Source organism: Propithecus coquereli, unplaced genomic scaffold (assembly GCF_000956105.1).
Source record: "Propithecus coquereli isolate 6110/MARCELLA unplaced genomic scaffold, Pcoq_1.0 Scaffold54, whole genome shotgun sequence".
Classification (NCBI taxonomy): domain Eukaryota; kingdom Metazoa; phylum Chordata; class Mammalia; order Primates; family Indriidae; genus Propithecus; species Propithecus coquereli.
In genome coordinates, this window is record NW_012151285.1 from 6,096,481 (window position 1) to 6,111,825 (window position 15,345).

A 15,345-nucleotide genomic window follows, 5' to 3' on the forward strand; every position below is an offset into this window, starting at 1 on the left:
TAGTTAAGTACTTTGCATTATTTTTAGTCTTCAAGTCCTCCTGTCTGCTGTCGATGATTTGCTAAATACACTTCTGGAGAGTGAGGATTCTTATCTTCTGGGAGTTTATATTGGAAGTGTAATGCCAAACAACAGTGAATGGGAAAAGATGAGACAGTCTCTTCCTATGCAGGTATTTTTGAAATTGGAGAGTGCATATCTCATTGTGAAGTTTGAATTTCATGCAAGCTTGAATATTTTAATTTTATTCTGAGGAATAAAATAACTAAATGAAATGAGTACCTTGCTTTGCCTTTTTGTTTCTAAACACTCATATATTGGACCTTGCTATTTATAAGACACCATTTGACACTGGCAGTAGCCATGGTAAAGGTAAATAAGACCCAGTTCTGTCCTTAAGGAGTCTTAAAGAAATACACATGTTGATAATTTCTTATAGTAGAAACCAAACTTCTAGGTTTCTGTGGTTTTACTAATAAAGTAGATATTCTGTTAACTTGATTTTTGTTCCGTGTCTAAATTGCATAGGCAGTAAATAATTTAAGATATCTAATGATTTTATATACAGTTTAATGTGTTCTTTTCACAGTGGTTACATAGACCTCTTTTAGAGGGAAGACTGAGTTTGAATTATGAATGTTTCAAAACAGATTTTAAGGAACAAGATACAAAGACACTTCCCAGCCATTTGTGTACTTCAGCATTGTTAAGCAAAATGATCTTAGTTGCACTGAAAAAGAAAATAGTCCTAGAAAATAATGAGCTTGAGAAAATAAGTAAGTATATATGATCATTCATATACAATATAATGTACAAATATAATTTTGATTATACTGTAATTTAAATCTTTAATTCAGAAACCTTCAGCTTCCTGTTAACTGTTTTAGTGATGAGAAACTTCAGGTTACTTAAATGATAAATGTTAAATTGCAAATTGGATGGAAACATACTGAAATGTTGCTATAATCTTGTTAGCTGTGGAGCATAATTTGGCATAAGGTTAATTACTCAAGCTGGCGTGACATCAATATAAGCAGAGTCAATGCACATAACCTAAAGAAAATGAGTGAGGTTTTGGTGTTTTATAAAGAATTCTGAATTTTCCACTGATTTTTGAAAATTGATGCAAAATAATTTTACATATTTATGAGGTACATGTGATATTTTGATACATTCATACAATTTGTAATGATCCAATCAGGATAATTGGGATATCCGTTACCTCAAACATTTATCATTTCTTGGTGTTGGAAACATTTCAAATCGTCTAGCTATTTTGAAATATACAATGAATTATTTTTAACCGTGGTCTTCCTACTGTGCCATTGATCACTACATCTTACATCTTCTATTTAACTATGCTTTTGTACCCATTACCCAACCTCTCTTCATTTCCCCCTCCCTCCTACCCTTCCTAGTCTCAGGTAACCACTAGTCTACTCTCTATCTTCATGAGATCTACTTATTAGCTTCCACATATGACTGAGAATGTGGTATTTGTCTTTCTGTGCCCAGCTTATTTCACTTAACATAATGACCTCCAGTTCCATCCATGTTGCTACATATGACAGGATTTCATTCTTTTTTATAGATGAATAGTATTCTGTTGTGTATGTATACCACTTCTTCATTCATCCACTGATGGACACTTAGGATGATGCCATATTTCTTGGCTATTGTGAATTGTGCTGCAATAAAAATGGGAGTGCAAGTATCCCTTCGATATATTGATTTCCTTTCCTTAGGATAAAGGATTGCGATCCACTGCGATTGCTGGATCATATGATAGTTCTATTTTTAGTGTTTTGGGAAACCTTCATAAAATTTTCCATAATGTTTGTACTAATTTGCATTCCCATTATCAGTGTATAAGAGTTCCCTTTTCTCTGCATCCTTGCCAGCATTTGTTATTTTTTTGTCTTTTTGATAATAGTCATTTTAACTAGGGTGTGATGATAGGTATCTCATTGTGGTTTTGATTTACGTGTCCCTGATGATTAGTGATGTGTTGAGCATTTTTTAATATAACTTTGGCCATTTGATGTCTTCTTTTGAGAAATGTCTGTTCAGATCCTTTGCCCACTTTTTAATGGATTTGTTTTCTTTGCTTTTGAGTTGTTTGAGTTCCTTGTGTGTTTTGGATATTAATCCTTTGTTAGATGAATAGTGTGCAAATATTTTCTCTCATTCTACAGGCTGTCTCTTTATTGATTGCTTTGCTGCACAGAATCTTTTTAGTTTAATATAGTCCTATTTGTCTATTTTTCTTTTTGTTGCCTTTGCTTTTAAAGTCTTAGCCATAGAAATCTATGTTTAGACCAATGTCCCGAAGTGTTTCTTTTGGTAGTTTTATATATAGTTTTGGGTGTTTCATTTAAGTCTTTAATCCATTTTAAGTTGATTTTTGTATGTGGTGAGAGATAAGGGTCTAGTTTCATTCTTCTGCATATGGATATCCAGTTTTCCCAGCACTATTTATTGAAGTAGATGTCCTTTCCTCAATGTATGTTCTTGTTGACTTTGTCAAAGATCAGTTGGCTGTAAGTATGTGGCTTTATTTCTGGGTTCTGTATTCTATTCCATTGGTCTACGTGTCTGTTTTTATACCAATACCATGCTGTTTTGGTTCTGTTGATTTTTGAGCCTCTGTACCTATTCATCAGACTCTAATTTTTATCCTGGCAAGTGGATGTTCAAATGATGAATGCTAAGAGGACTTGGGACCTCAACAAATTTTTCCATTTCAGGAAATGGCTTAGAATGGTAGGTAGCGGCGTGACTTGTACAAGATGGTATTAAAAGTAGAGGATTTGCAGAAATCCTGTGTCAGTCTTGTTTGTAAGCCCTCAGCTGTAACACAGTTACTAGTAGGGGAGATGATATGCTCTGTGGAAGAAAGCTGAAACACTGAAATACCTCTTTTGGTCAGCCAGCTCCACATTCAGTTAAGGGCAGAGAAATAAGCCTATAGTTTACATTGCTCACAGAGTGACTCTGTCTAAACATAAAACTGGAAACTAGAGTAATAATTTTTATGATACTTTATGTTAATTGTGTTATTAATTAAAAGTGGCAATATTATTTACTCTCATCCGTTCCGTCAGTCAGATATTGTTTTTATTATCTTGACTAGAGTTATTTAGCTGGTAAGTGTAGGATTAGATTTTGAATTAGGTCTCAAGGCTCTGACTCCAAAATCCATACACGGCTCTAAAGAAGGAAGTTGTGACTATGTCTTAGAAACCTGTGATATGCCAGGTTTCATGATAGACACTTGGTCATTTAATTCTCACAACAGTCCTGTGAGGTAGTTGGTAGTATCCTAATTGTATGTATACAGCTCGAGATGGACACAGATTTGAATCCAGACCAGTCCGTCACCAAGGCCCATGCTGTTTTTACTGTATCATGCTGTCTTCCATTTCTTGCCGCATTGGCACGAACATCTCATCTCAGGTCTTGGATCTCTTAGTGGTTTGTTTTTTTTACTTAACAATACATCAATGCAAAATCTAAAATCTTACTGTTTTTTCACGTATGCAACTTCTTACCAGTTATACCAAGTAGGAGGAAGATTTTTTCAGTATGTCTAGTAACTTAGCTTCTTGTCACATTCTTAACTAATCAGAAAAAGGACCAAGTAAGATTTGGAAGAGGGGTGGGTATTTTGTATCAGACAAATGTTTTCCTTTTGCATTGTCCTTGAACTCTCAAAGCAGATTTGAAAAATCAGTTCATAGATGTTGTGGGATGAGTGGACCTAACAGTGTTAGAAAGTGGAACAGAGAAGTGAAAATAATTGAAGGGTTTGCTCACAAAGTTTGTTTGATAATTTGGTGCTGTCCATTCTATTAGTTGCAGAACTGCTCTATTCACTGCAGTGGTGTGAAGAATTAGACAATCCCATTTTTCTAACTGGATTTTGTGAAATGCTTCAAAAAATGAATATTACATATGATAACTTACGTGTACTTGGTAATACTTCTGGCCTTTTGCAGCTGTTATTTAACAGGTAAGAATTCCGTGTTTTTTTTTTTTTAAGAATCCCTTTCAATTTCCACTTTTTATTTTTTTTCCAGTTAATTTTATTTATTTATTTATTATTATTAATTTCCACTTTTTAAATGACTATTTACTTGTTTATGGTTTTGTCTTTTGTAAGATGTAAGCCTTCTTCATGCTAATAATGTATCAGTCAGAGGGTTGATCTAAATAATCCTTATTCTTAATAATAAACACTTTATGGATACTAAGTACTTGATTTAATCTTCTGGTGAAAGATATTTGGACTCTGCCTGTCTTATTAAATCCATAAATACATTCAGGGGGCAGATGACAAAGAAGTAGGAGCCTATAGAAGTTTAATTTGTCTTTGTGACCCATCCTCTCAGATTCAGCCTTTATCTTACATGTTGTTGTAGGTATGTCTTAAGGTTATAATCATAATACTCTCTCCCCTAGATGAGGAAGGTGAGTATGAAAACAGAGTTCTCATAGAGGATATAGCAGTTAGGTGTTTAGCTTATTAAAATGACTATGTTGAACTGCTTCCTCTATAAGAGTTTATCACTTGTTTATATATTTTGAGCATTCTTTGCAGAGGACCCAAGCTTCTTCTCCAATCCCACTATACTTACTCAACGCTCACAACTTTCCTCAGTGGATAATATTACTCCTTGGTTCTTCAACTTAAGCTAGCCTAGGTGTCCTCTGGGAGAAGTCCCTTCCCAACTGCAGCCTCTAGTCTTCAAGCCTAATTGCTTAGGTCATCTCCCCTCTTGGGACTGAAGTCGCTTTGGAGTTGCCTTGGGATGAGAGCTCAGTACCAGTTTTAAAGGAGTGTCAAAAGCCTAAACTCCCAATCTTTTGGGTAATTAATGGCAGTTGCTTAGATGCTATGTCCTGGGTGAATTAATGCCCTCCCAAGGTGATTTGTTTAATTTTGTAAAAAGAATCCAGGTAGCCAGTGTTTAAAAATTTTATTAAGAACACTTTTGAAATGAAATATAATGTTTTTTCCTTTTTCAGATCCAGGGAACATGGCACACTTTGGTCTCTTATTATTGCTAAATTGATCACTTCCCGAAGCATTTCATCTGATGCAATAAAACCACATTATAGGAGAAAAGAAGGGTATTCTTATTTAAAATGTTTTTACTTTGTAATTTATTGTAATTGGTCACCTCAGCAATGCCTAACTAATGAATAATCTCTAATGAATCAAGAAAAGAAGTCTTAGGAAATTTAATTAATGGAAATGAGAATTAAAGACTTTAAAACTAGGTTAGGAATATACCTATTTTTATTAATAATAAGCATTTTTAACTATATAACCTTGTGGAATTTTGTATAGTACTTGTTTTAACCAGTGGCATTTCATAAACTTTTTCTCTTTTTCCCAGAAATTTTTCTGTTAGAAATTTTTCTTTTTCCCCTCCCTAATATCCTTTTATCACTTTATTTTCTATATGGAAGTGGCAGGGAAAGTTACTTACTCCTTTTAAATAAGAATCATCCTATTGAAATATGATCTAGAAATGTAATAAATGTGTTCTTAAGACAAAGAAGTAGATTGTGGGTTTGGGCATGATAGCGAAGTTCAACATTCAAATTAATACTTAGCTGAGATTTACCAAAAGCATTTTGAATTTACTAATTTATCATTCTGATTTATCATACTGATTTATCATATCTATCATTCTGAAATGATAGAAATAGATTCTGCAACAGTAGAATTCTAAATTAATCTGGGCATTTTTATCTTATTTAAAAAATTTTAAAAAGTTTTTATTTTGAAGTAACTATAGATTACGTGAATATGTAAGAAATAAAATACAAAGAGTAAAAAAATAGTACATAAACCTTGCATCTAGTTTTCCACAGTGGTACTATTTTGCATATCTCTAGTACAATATTGCAACCAAGAAAATGAAAACTTCTGTGTGACAAAAATATAATAAAGGGCCAGGCACGATGACTCATGCCTGTAATCCTAGCGCTCTGGGAGGCTGGGAGGCTGGGGTGGGAGGATTGCTTGAGCTCTGGAGTTAGAGACCAGCTTGAGCAAGGGTGAGACCCGTCTCTACTAAAAATAGAAAAATTAGCTGGGCGTCATGGTGCATGCCTCTAATTCCAGTTACTTGGGAGGCTGAGGTAGGAGGATTGCTTGAGCCTAGAAGTTTGAGACTGCAATGAGCTATGATGATGTCACTGCACTCTACCCAGGGGACAGAGTTAAACTCTGTCTCATAAATAAATAAATAATTAAACAGATAAATAAATAAATAAATGTTACAGTGACAAATGACAAAATGGGAAAAGACATTTGCAAATTAACAAAAATATTCATAATATATAAGTAATTCCTATAAATCAATAAAACGGTCTAAATTGAAAAATGTGTCAAGGACTTGAACAGGCAATTCATGGATGAAATGTTCAAAGATAACACAATAATGAAATGCGAAAATGAAAGAATTTGCCTTACTAATAATGGCAGAAGTACAAATTAGAAGTAGAACATTTTATTTACCATATTGCCACAAATTAAAAGGATTCATTAAGTTTATAGCAAAATAGTCACACTTGTACATTTTTGGTGAAAGTGTAGGTTGATTATACTTTTTTGGAAAGCCATGTAAGCTTACTATAATATAATACATTCAAATCCTTTGATCTTGGAATTCTGCTTCTGGGAATCTAGCCTAAAGAGGTATTTGCACATGTATAGAATAATATCTGCCTGAGGACATTTATTGCATCATAATTCGTAAGAGGAAAAATTTTAGGGGAAAAAAACCTAAATGTCCACTAATAGGAAAATAGCTAAATAATGATACATCCATAGTATGGAGTGTTATGTAGATTTTGTTTGTTTTTGTTATATAGCTTTAAAATAGAATAATTTATATGTTTTGACAGAGAAAGGTCTATAACATGTATAAGTGGCAGATAATAGGACAGTGTGCTTAGTGTGATCCCTTTTATGTGAATAAAAACCAACTATATGCACATATATGAATATCAGTTCAAAGAAAGGACACACAAGTGGTACTGTTTAAATTGAATCAAAATTGACACTTAAAAAGCGTATAATCTCATTGCTAGTGTAATTTTCAAAAATCATACATGGGGGAAAATTATATATGCTCATTTTAAAAATTATAAACATGTAGAAAAGAGAAAGAAGCAGCAAAAAAAATTATCCACAATTTTATTGAGTCAGTACTTGTTAATCTCTTACCATAGTTTCTTTTATTTTTCTATATAATTATTTTAGATGGTAGAATTAGTCTTTTTGAATAGTCTGAATAAGGGGAATATTATGAAATAATATTTAGAATAAATATAACTCATATTTTTTCTTTAAACAGTTTTTTCCCACTAAATGAAGGCAATTTGCATACCATTCAAAGTCTGTGTCCATTTTTGTCAAAAGAAGAAAAGAAAGAATTTAGCGCTCAATGTATACCTGCGCTTTTGGGCTGGACTAAGAAAGACCTTTGCAGTACTGATGGTTAGTTGCTTGGTAATATTTCATTAATTTAATTATTGCTTGAAATGAAAGAAGTGTTTCTTAATATATATAACCAAATCTAGCAGAGATAAATTGAATTACAACTGATTTGTTCTAGTTTATATAGATGAATGTCGTTAAATAGTGATTGTTATCATTTTGGGGTACAGAAATGGTACAGTTTTAAGGGAAGCTTTACACCTACAAATACCCTCTAATCATTTATTTTCCATCTATAGTTTTTTAAAGCTATGCCTCATTTCTCTCTAGTCAACCAATGTTTGAACATATAAAGGCAAAGGGGGAATAGCTTTGTATTTGAAACTGTTTTGAGCACTCTGTACTTTATTCATTTGCTTATTAATAAATACTTAATGAGCACCTGCTATGTGGCAGTTCCTGTTGCAGAGAAAGCAGACATAAATATACATGATGTGATAACTCATGTAGCAAAAAGATGTACTATATATAGAAGCAGCAGAAGGGAAGGAATTTCCACTCTGCTTTGAGGGTGGCAATGGCGATTTCACAAATCAATATTTCAACTGGATGTTGAAGAATAAATAAATAGTTTTCCATACGGACATACTTAGCAAAGGACATTCCAGGTGCAGAAAAACATACAAGGATGTAGATAGTTCAGTTTGGCTGCCATTTAAGGTAGAAGATTGGGGATAAAGGGTGTTAATATGTACCAGAGGATGGATTTTGAGAAATGGTAGGGATTCTAAAGAGTGGAAACCCCATACAAGCTTACCACATATAGTAGATGCTTACTGAGTGAATGTACGAATTATGGAACAGTATGTTCTATTTTCTATCGTTATTTAACTTGTACACTCTATAGCTGTGGGGTTTTTTGTTTTTATTTGAGAGATGAGTATGCTGAATATGTCCTGTACTTGAAAGACCAAAACAAAAAACAATGTAGGTTAGTTTAAATCACAATATCATTCACTTACTGTCCTCCCTTTCCCAAATTCCCTCTTCTGTGCTAGGTGCTGGGTATGGAGACAGGATCTATGCCCTGTGGAGCTTACAAGCTCAGTTGTTTACTCTTTCATATAAGCCATTTTTAGAGTTCTTAACCTGGGCACTTCTTGAGAAAGTTTTTAACCTCTCAGAGTAGACTTTCTTTTTTATAGCAACAATACAATTTTTAAAAATTTTTCATTTTCATTTTGAATTTTACTTTAGGAGGTTTTGGACATCTTGCCATTTTCAATTCTTGTCTGCAAACCAGAAGCATAGATGATGGAGAGCTATTACATGGTATATTAAAAATTATAATATCCTGGAAGAAAGAACATGAAGATATTTTTCTTTTCAGTTGGTAGGTGATACTTTATATTATGTTTTTCATCCTATATACAATACAGACGCAGATTATTTCTTTTATAGTCACAACTTTGTAGAGTAATGGTAGACATTTAAGTCAGTCATTTATAAGTATATAAAATTTAAAACAGAATATCTTCTAATTGAATGTCAGTATAATCCTTTAATACTTTTTGGTTTCTTTTGTTATTTTGATTTTGTCTTTATCACAGTAATCTGTCAGAAGCAAGTCCAGAGGTATTGGGTGTAAATATAGAAATAATCCGTTTCCTTTCCCTATTTCTGAAATATTGCTCATCTCCTTTGGCAGAGAGTGAATGGGACTTCATCATGTGCTCCATGTTGGCTTGGTTGGAGGTAAATTAACCTGCTGTGTCATCACGTCTGTTGGGTCTTTGTACATACCTTTGTATCAGAACTATATACTAATCTTATTCTTTAAGTAGTGATTATAATGATAATGATTAAATGCAAACATTTAAATACTTTATAGATGTTCTCCTCACCAGCTACTATTTGACAGAAGAGTAGAATGATAGAAGTTTAATGACTATCAGCATCCTTCCTTGACCAAATCTCCTCAGTGCTATTCTGAAGATGTTCTCTCCATTGGCTTTTGCTTATTACAATATTTGCAGCACAACTCTTTTAAGTTTTATCTTTTCATGACAAGTTTTTGGCCTTTTTGGTTGTAATTATTTCTGAAATGTACTGTGTCAGTATTGCCAGAGTAATGCATTAAAGATTAGCATTCAGAGGTAATTAGTATAATTTTTATGACCCAAGCAACCAGAGGTATAATACTTGTGAGTTCTGAGGCAGCAAGTCAATCAGGGTTGAATTGGTCTGAATCTCTGCTTTGCCTGCTATTAGTTGTGTGACTTAGGGTTTTAAACTTGAGCTATTTGAGTCTTAGTTTTCTTATTTTAAAATGATACCACACAATTTGTAGGGCTACTAAGCAAATTAGAAATGTGTATTTAATGTATCTGACTTAATAAACGATAGGAGATATTTTCTTCCATAGTTTAGAAATAAAAAAGGCATTTCAGAATAAATTGTTCATTAATGATTCTAATTCATAGTATTTAATTTTGAAAAAAGTTATTTTGATATAAAATACAAATTTCTCCTGAGATTATACATTTCAACTGCTTTTTATTTCAAAATTCAACGAAATGAAAGAGGGACTTCTCTTTATTGCCTTTATTTGTAGTGTGCTGGTAGAAATTTGTTTACCTATTTCATTTTTATTGTTTCTTCAGACAACAAGTGAGAATCAGCCATTGTATTCTGTTCCACTGGTGCAACTGTTCGCCTGTGTCAGCTGTGATTTGGCCTGTGATCTCAGTGCTTATTTTGATTCCACAACTCGGAATACCACTGGCAGTCTTCCTACAAACCTAATCAGTGAATGGAAAGAATTCTTTTCCCAAGGCATCCACAGTTTGCTTTTACCTATTTTGGTGACAGCTACAGGCAAGTGAAAAAGGGAATAATAATGAGATTCATTGGAAATGACTTATTGAAAACTTCAAAACAAAATTTTTGGATGTTTAAATCAAATAATATTGAATAGTAAAAGAAAAGAGCCAGAAGAGAAAGCTTGGCTTCTCAGAAGCATCATTTATGCTCTGCTTTACAGACAAGAATTGAAAAATGGCAAGGTATACAAAGACCATTGCAAATTAAAATAGTAATTCACATCACATGAATAGATTACATGAATAGAACCTCTCTATTGAACATTTGCTTTATTTTTAAAGAATGAGATAAAAGTCATTAAAACAGTTGAGATTAACTGAAATATATATATATTCAGTTTATGTTTCTAGTTAGGAATGCTCTAATATTTATGTCTTGTTTTTATTTCCCTTTCTTAAATTACATTTGATTGTATGTGAATTACTCAAACTATATTACTAACTTTCTTTTGGGATATGCATGTTTTTTTTTCCTTTTTCTCATCAGGAGAAAACAAAGATATGTCTGAAACATCCTTTCAGAATGCAATGTTGAAGCCCATGTGTGAAACATTAACATATATCTCAAAGGATCAGCTCTTGAGTCACAAACTTCCTGCAAGATTGGTTGCTGACCAAAAAACAAACATGCCAGAATGTCTCCAGACTTTGTTAAATACATTGGCCCCATTACTCCTCTTCAGAGCTAGGCCTGTGCAAATTGCTGTTTATCATATGTTATACAAGTAAGAATTCTTCCAATTGAATTAGTATTACAGTGGTCCAGAAAAGTAGAACATATATATAGTTTTTACTTTTAGTTATTAAAAAGTCAAATTAAAAAATTAATAAGAAATGTGACTATTTCAATAGCAGGGACACTAAGGTTGTTTGATCTTTTAGATTATTGTTCTCCATTCACAATTTATATTTAGATAGTCCTGGCCATAGATAGTTATTTCAGAGAAAACTCATTAAATTGGTCTTTCTGCTGTTGGACATTATATAAGAGTGGATAATTTAATATAAAACATTTAAAAATAATGTTCTAATTTCCAGATTGATGCCTGAATTACCACAGTATGATCAGGATAATCTAAAGTCATATGGAGATGAAGAAGAAGAACCAGCCTTGTAAGGTTTTTTTAAAAAATAATTTGTTTTACTAAATTCTCGTAATTCACCTCACTTATAATGTCTTTAGAAGACTGAAGCAACACAGAAGCTCTAAATTTAGAGTATATGTTCGTTCTACAGAGTGGCCCTTTTTAACTTATTTGTAAGATATAAATGAAATCTAGAGTTCACCGAGAAGATTCTCTGTCTTAATTATTCCTAAATCACATTTTCAGTTGGCTGCTATTTGGTAAAACTTTACTTCAGCCACATGGTAGCTGTGGAAAGTATGTGTCAGTTCCAACATTTATTGAAATGTCCACTTTGTGCAAAGTATTAATTAAATGCTGGGGGGGGCTACAGTGTTTGAGTAAACACATTCTTAAGGAGCTTATAATCTGACATAGGTGATTTTATCCTGTAATAGAAGATGTAGTGTGTGACAGATGCCAAGAAAAAGGATAGATAGCATGATATGGGGGCATAATTAATGTCCATCAGGAAGGGAAGACTTTCTCTTGAGGAAGAGACATTTAAACTGGACCTTTAAAGTTAGATACCATTACAGCAAGACCGGAAAGACAACGTAAGTTAAGGAAACATCATGTGCGGAGGCACTCACCGAGGCATGATATATTCAGGATGTTCTTGGGGAATGTTGAGAAGTTGCCACTTAACATATTTTTTAATTGTCAATTATCTTCCTTCACCGGAATGTAAGCTCTATTAAGGCAGAAATTTTTGTCTGTTGTTCTGACTATAAACGTAGCACTAAGAATGTTTCCTGACCTATAGCAGACTCATGAGTAGTGCTCATTTGTTGAATAATGGAGGAATAAATGAACCAATATGTATAGAGTAGGCAGGGTACAGTGGAAATTGAAGCTCGAAGGGTAGTTAAGGGGACAGGATAATGAATGGCCTTAAAAAAGACAGTTTTTTGGAGTTGGGGATATTATTTGGTAGGAGATAGGATACCACCAGCTGATTCTGGCAGTAGTATAAAGCATGAATTGCAGAAAGAGGCAAGCAGAGGTGAAGGTCATTCCAGAGTTAAATAATAATATGCGGAAGTCAGTGTGGAAAGTGGAGAGATTTCAGAGCTGTTGTTTGTAAGATCTAGTGACCATCGGTATGGAATAGAGAAAGCTTGGTATATGAGATGGAGATGATGAAGGTAAAAAGACCTAAGTGCAGAAGCTTGGAGAAGGCCCAGAAAGCGCTGGGAGAAGAAAGCCACAAGAGAGGAAAGATGACAGAGAGAAAATGAGAGAACCAAGCCAGAGTATCATAGAGAAGAGAGTTTGAAAGGATATAAATATTTCACATTTTGAGAATCTCATAACTTTAACTGAAAGTATAAATAAATACAGAAGGTCAATAAAGAAGAAAATTAACTTACATTTTCATGAATTAACATGAATGCTAAATTTACTTGCCTGAAAAGTCTTAGGATTTTTTAAAAAGCGTATAATTATTTCCTGTGTTTATCAAAGTCTTAATCCTCTCATTTCCCTTTATAGGGTGATTAAGGGCCTGGTAGGACTTAGAAGCCCTAATAGTTCTCCTGACTAGCTGAGGGATTTTGGACTAAACATATAGCTTCTCTGGATGTGTGCTTTTTTTGATCTATAAAACAGAAAGTTGAAATAGATATTTTCTAAAAGTATCTTTCCTTCAACTGCTATCAGCTAAGGTACACGTTTTTATAGCACGTCTTTCAGATTCTACTGTTGCCATTATGTGAAATTAGAAGTTAAAGTAGGATCTACAGAGAGGAATTTTTTAAAAGGGTTTTTGGAAAATAAAGATTTTTCTAAAATGTTTGAAGTTTATAAATGCTGTCAGTTCGTTAAGGGACAAGTTACAAAGAAAACTGTGATGTTTACTCATTGATTCTTAGGTCACCACCAGCAGTGCTGATGTCTCTTCTTAGCACTCAAGAGGACTTATTAGAAAATGTTTTGGGGTGTATTCCTGTTGGACAGATAGTTACTATTAAGCCCCTGAGTGAAGACTTCTATTATGTTCTGGGATACCTCCTCACTTGGAAATTAATACTTACTTTCTTCAAAGCTGCTTCATCTCAGGTAAATAAATACATGACAGTCTTTGACAATTCTATCCTAATGTGTTTCTCTGTTACTGTTCTAAATACTTTCCTTTTAAATGAAAGGGGAAATGCCTTATGTCTTATGCCACACATTTTAATCTAACCAGCTAACTTCAGGTATTCTGCTAAGTTTACTCCTGCCCCTACTTCCTTATCCCTCCAAGCACACAGTTTTTACAAGACTAATTAATCTCTGAAATGTGGCTGGATCAATTTTTTTCTAGCTGAATATAATCGCCAAGTCCTTTTATTACGGGAAATAATAGTTGTATAATTTAATTTTGTGCTATCATAGTAATAATTTCAAAAGAATTAGATTTGATTTTTTGGGGGGTCATCTTCTGACTCTGTTGTGGAGATTTCACTTGATCTATAACTGGACGTTTACCTTTTTTGAAAATCAGGGTTTAGGGAAAGATCCATGGAACATTACCTATGTAATTCAAACTATTAGCTCTAAATGGTGAAAATATCCTATCATAATCATTTTGCCTAAATTATTCTAGCAGCCACTAGATGTCTCTGTTGCCTCATGTTTAGGAAGAAAGAGCTCATTTTTCTGGGAAGAAACTGGAAAGATCTATTCCAGTTTTTATTTCTTTTAGGAAGATCCCCACTTAAAAATCTCAAACTTTGATTGAATCAGCCTAATAAAATATGAGCCTTCTTTGACAGGTCAGTACAAAAAGACTTAGTTTATCACTTTATATTTAAGGTGTGATTGAATATTTATGACATTTATTTCCAATGTGATTTTTCAGAATTCTTAAATAATATGTTGTTGCTCATAACCTATACTTTGGTACAAATATATCAGTCTGTGCGTCTTTGCATTTGTATATCTAAGGGAAATATCAAATCACAGAGTCAGCATTGATCTTGTGATTAAATAGATTCGTTGTATTTCTCTTCAGACCTGCCACTTATGTTTGTGACTTAAGCTAGTTTTATTTGCTGACAATGTATTTTAAGAGACAATTGGGCTTCTACATTTGTTTCTTAAAATATTGTTGATCTCTAGAAAATTGCAGCAGATTGAGGCCTCAGTGTGTAAGAATAATTTTGTTCTTGTCATTTTATATTAAGAAATTAGGAAACTAGCCATGCATCATCTTTTTCATTATCATTAAGCCAGATGGTGCAAAGATCTATAGAGCAGCACTTATTATTGACCCTGAAACTTGAAATTAGCTGTGGACAGACAAATCAGAATAACCCAGTAAATAATACAAATTAGATGAATCCTGAAATAAACTCAGATTTTTTTGAAAAACTTTAATGGGTCCTATTTCACGGGTGGTTTTAATTTTCTTCTTAAACTCCTAGAAAATCAGATTGAGCTGGAAACAGAGCTGTGTGTGTGTGTGTGTGTGTGTTTTATAGCTTTACTGAGATATTTCACACACCATAAAATTTACCCACTTAGAGTGTACAGTTTGGTGTTTTTGGTATACAGCCATCCCTTGGTATCCATGGGGGATTATTCCCAGCACCTCCTGTGGATACCAAAATCCACAGATGCTCAAGTCCCTTATATAAAATGGCATAGTATTTGCATATAACCTATGCACATCCTTCCGTATACGACTTTAAATCAATTTTACATTACTTACAATACCTAATACAAGGTAAATGCTATGTAAATCATTATACTGTATTTTTTTATTTGTATTATTTTTTCTCATATTGTTATTTTTTAGCATTTTTCCCCCCCTGAATATTTTCCATCCACAGTTGGTTGAATCCACAGATGTGGAACCTGTGGCTGTGGAGGCCTAACTGTATTCATAGCGTTGTGC

At 33.3% G+C, this 15,345-nt stretch overlaps 1 protein-coding gene across 1 annotated transcript in view; it reads left to right on the top strand.

The window, feature by feature from the left end:
• Positions 1-15,345, top strand: part of LTN1 (listerin E3 ubiquitin protein ligase 1) — an 86,724-nt gene that overhangs the window by 64,302 nt on the left and 7,077 nt on the right. The window contains exons 11-21 of the mRNA XM_012657343.1: positions 28-172; positions 590-776; positions 3,856-4,012; positions 5,029-5,133; positions 7,374-7,516; positions 8,714-8,849; positions 9,067-9,211; positions 10,120-10,333; positions 10,826-11,063; positions 11,377-11,451; positions 13,337-13,523. Of these exons, the coding sequence (XP_012512797.1) occupies positions 28-172; positions 590-776; positions 3,856-4,012; positions 5,029-5,133; positions 7,374-7,516; positions 8,714-8,849; positions 9,067-9,211; positions 10,120-10,333; positions 10,826-11,063; positions 11,377-11,451; positions 13,337-13,523 (1,732 nt within the window). The remainder of the gene's footprint in view (positions 1-27; positions 173-589; positions 777-3,855; positions 4,013-5,028; positions 5,134-7,373; positions 7,517-8,713; positions 8,850-9,066; positions 9,212-10,119; positions 10,334-10,825; positions 11,064-11,376; positions 11,452-13,336; positions 13,524-15,345) is intronic.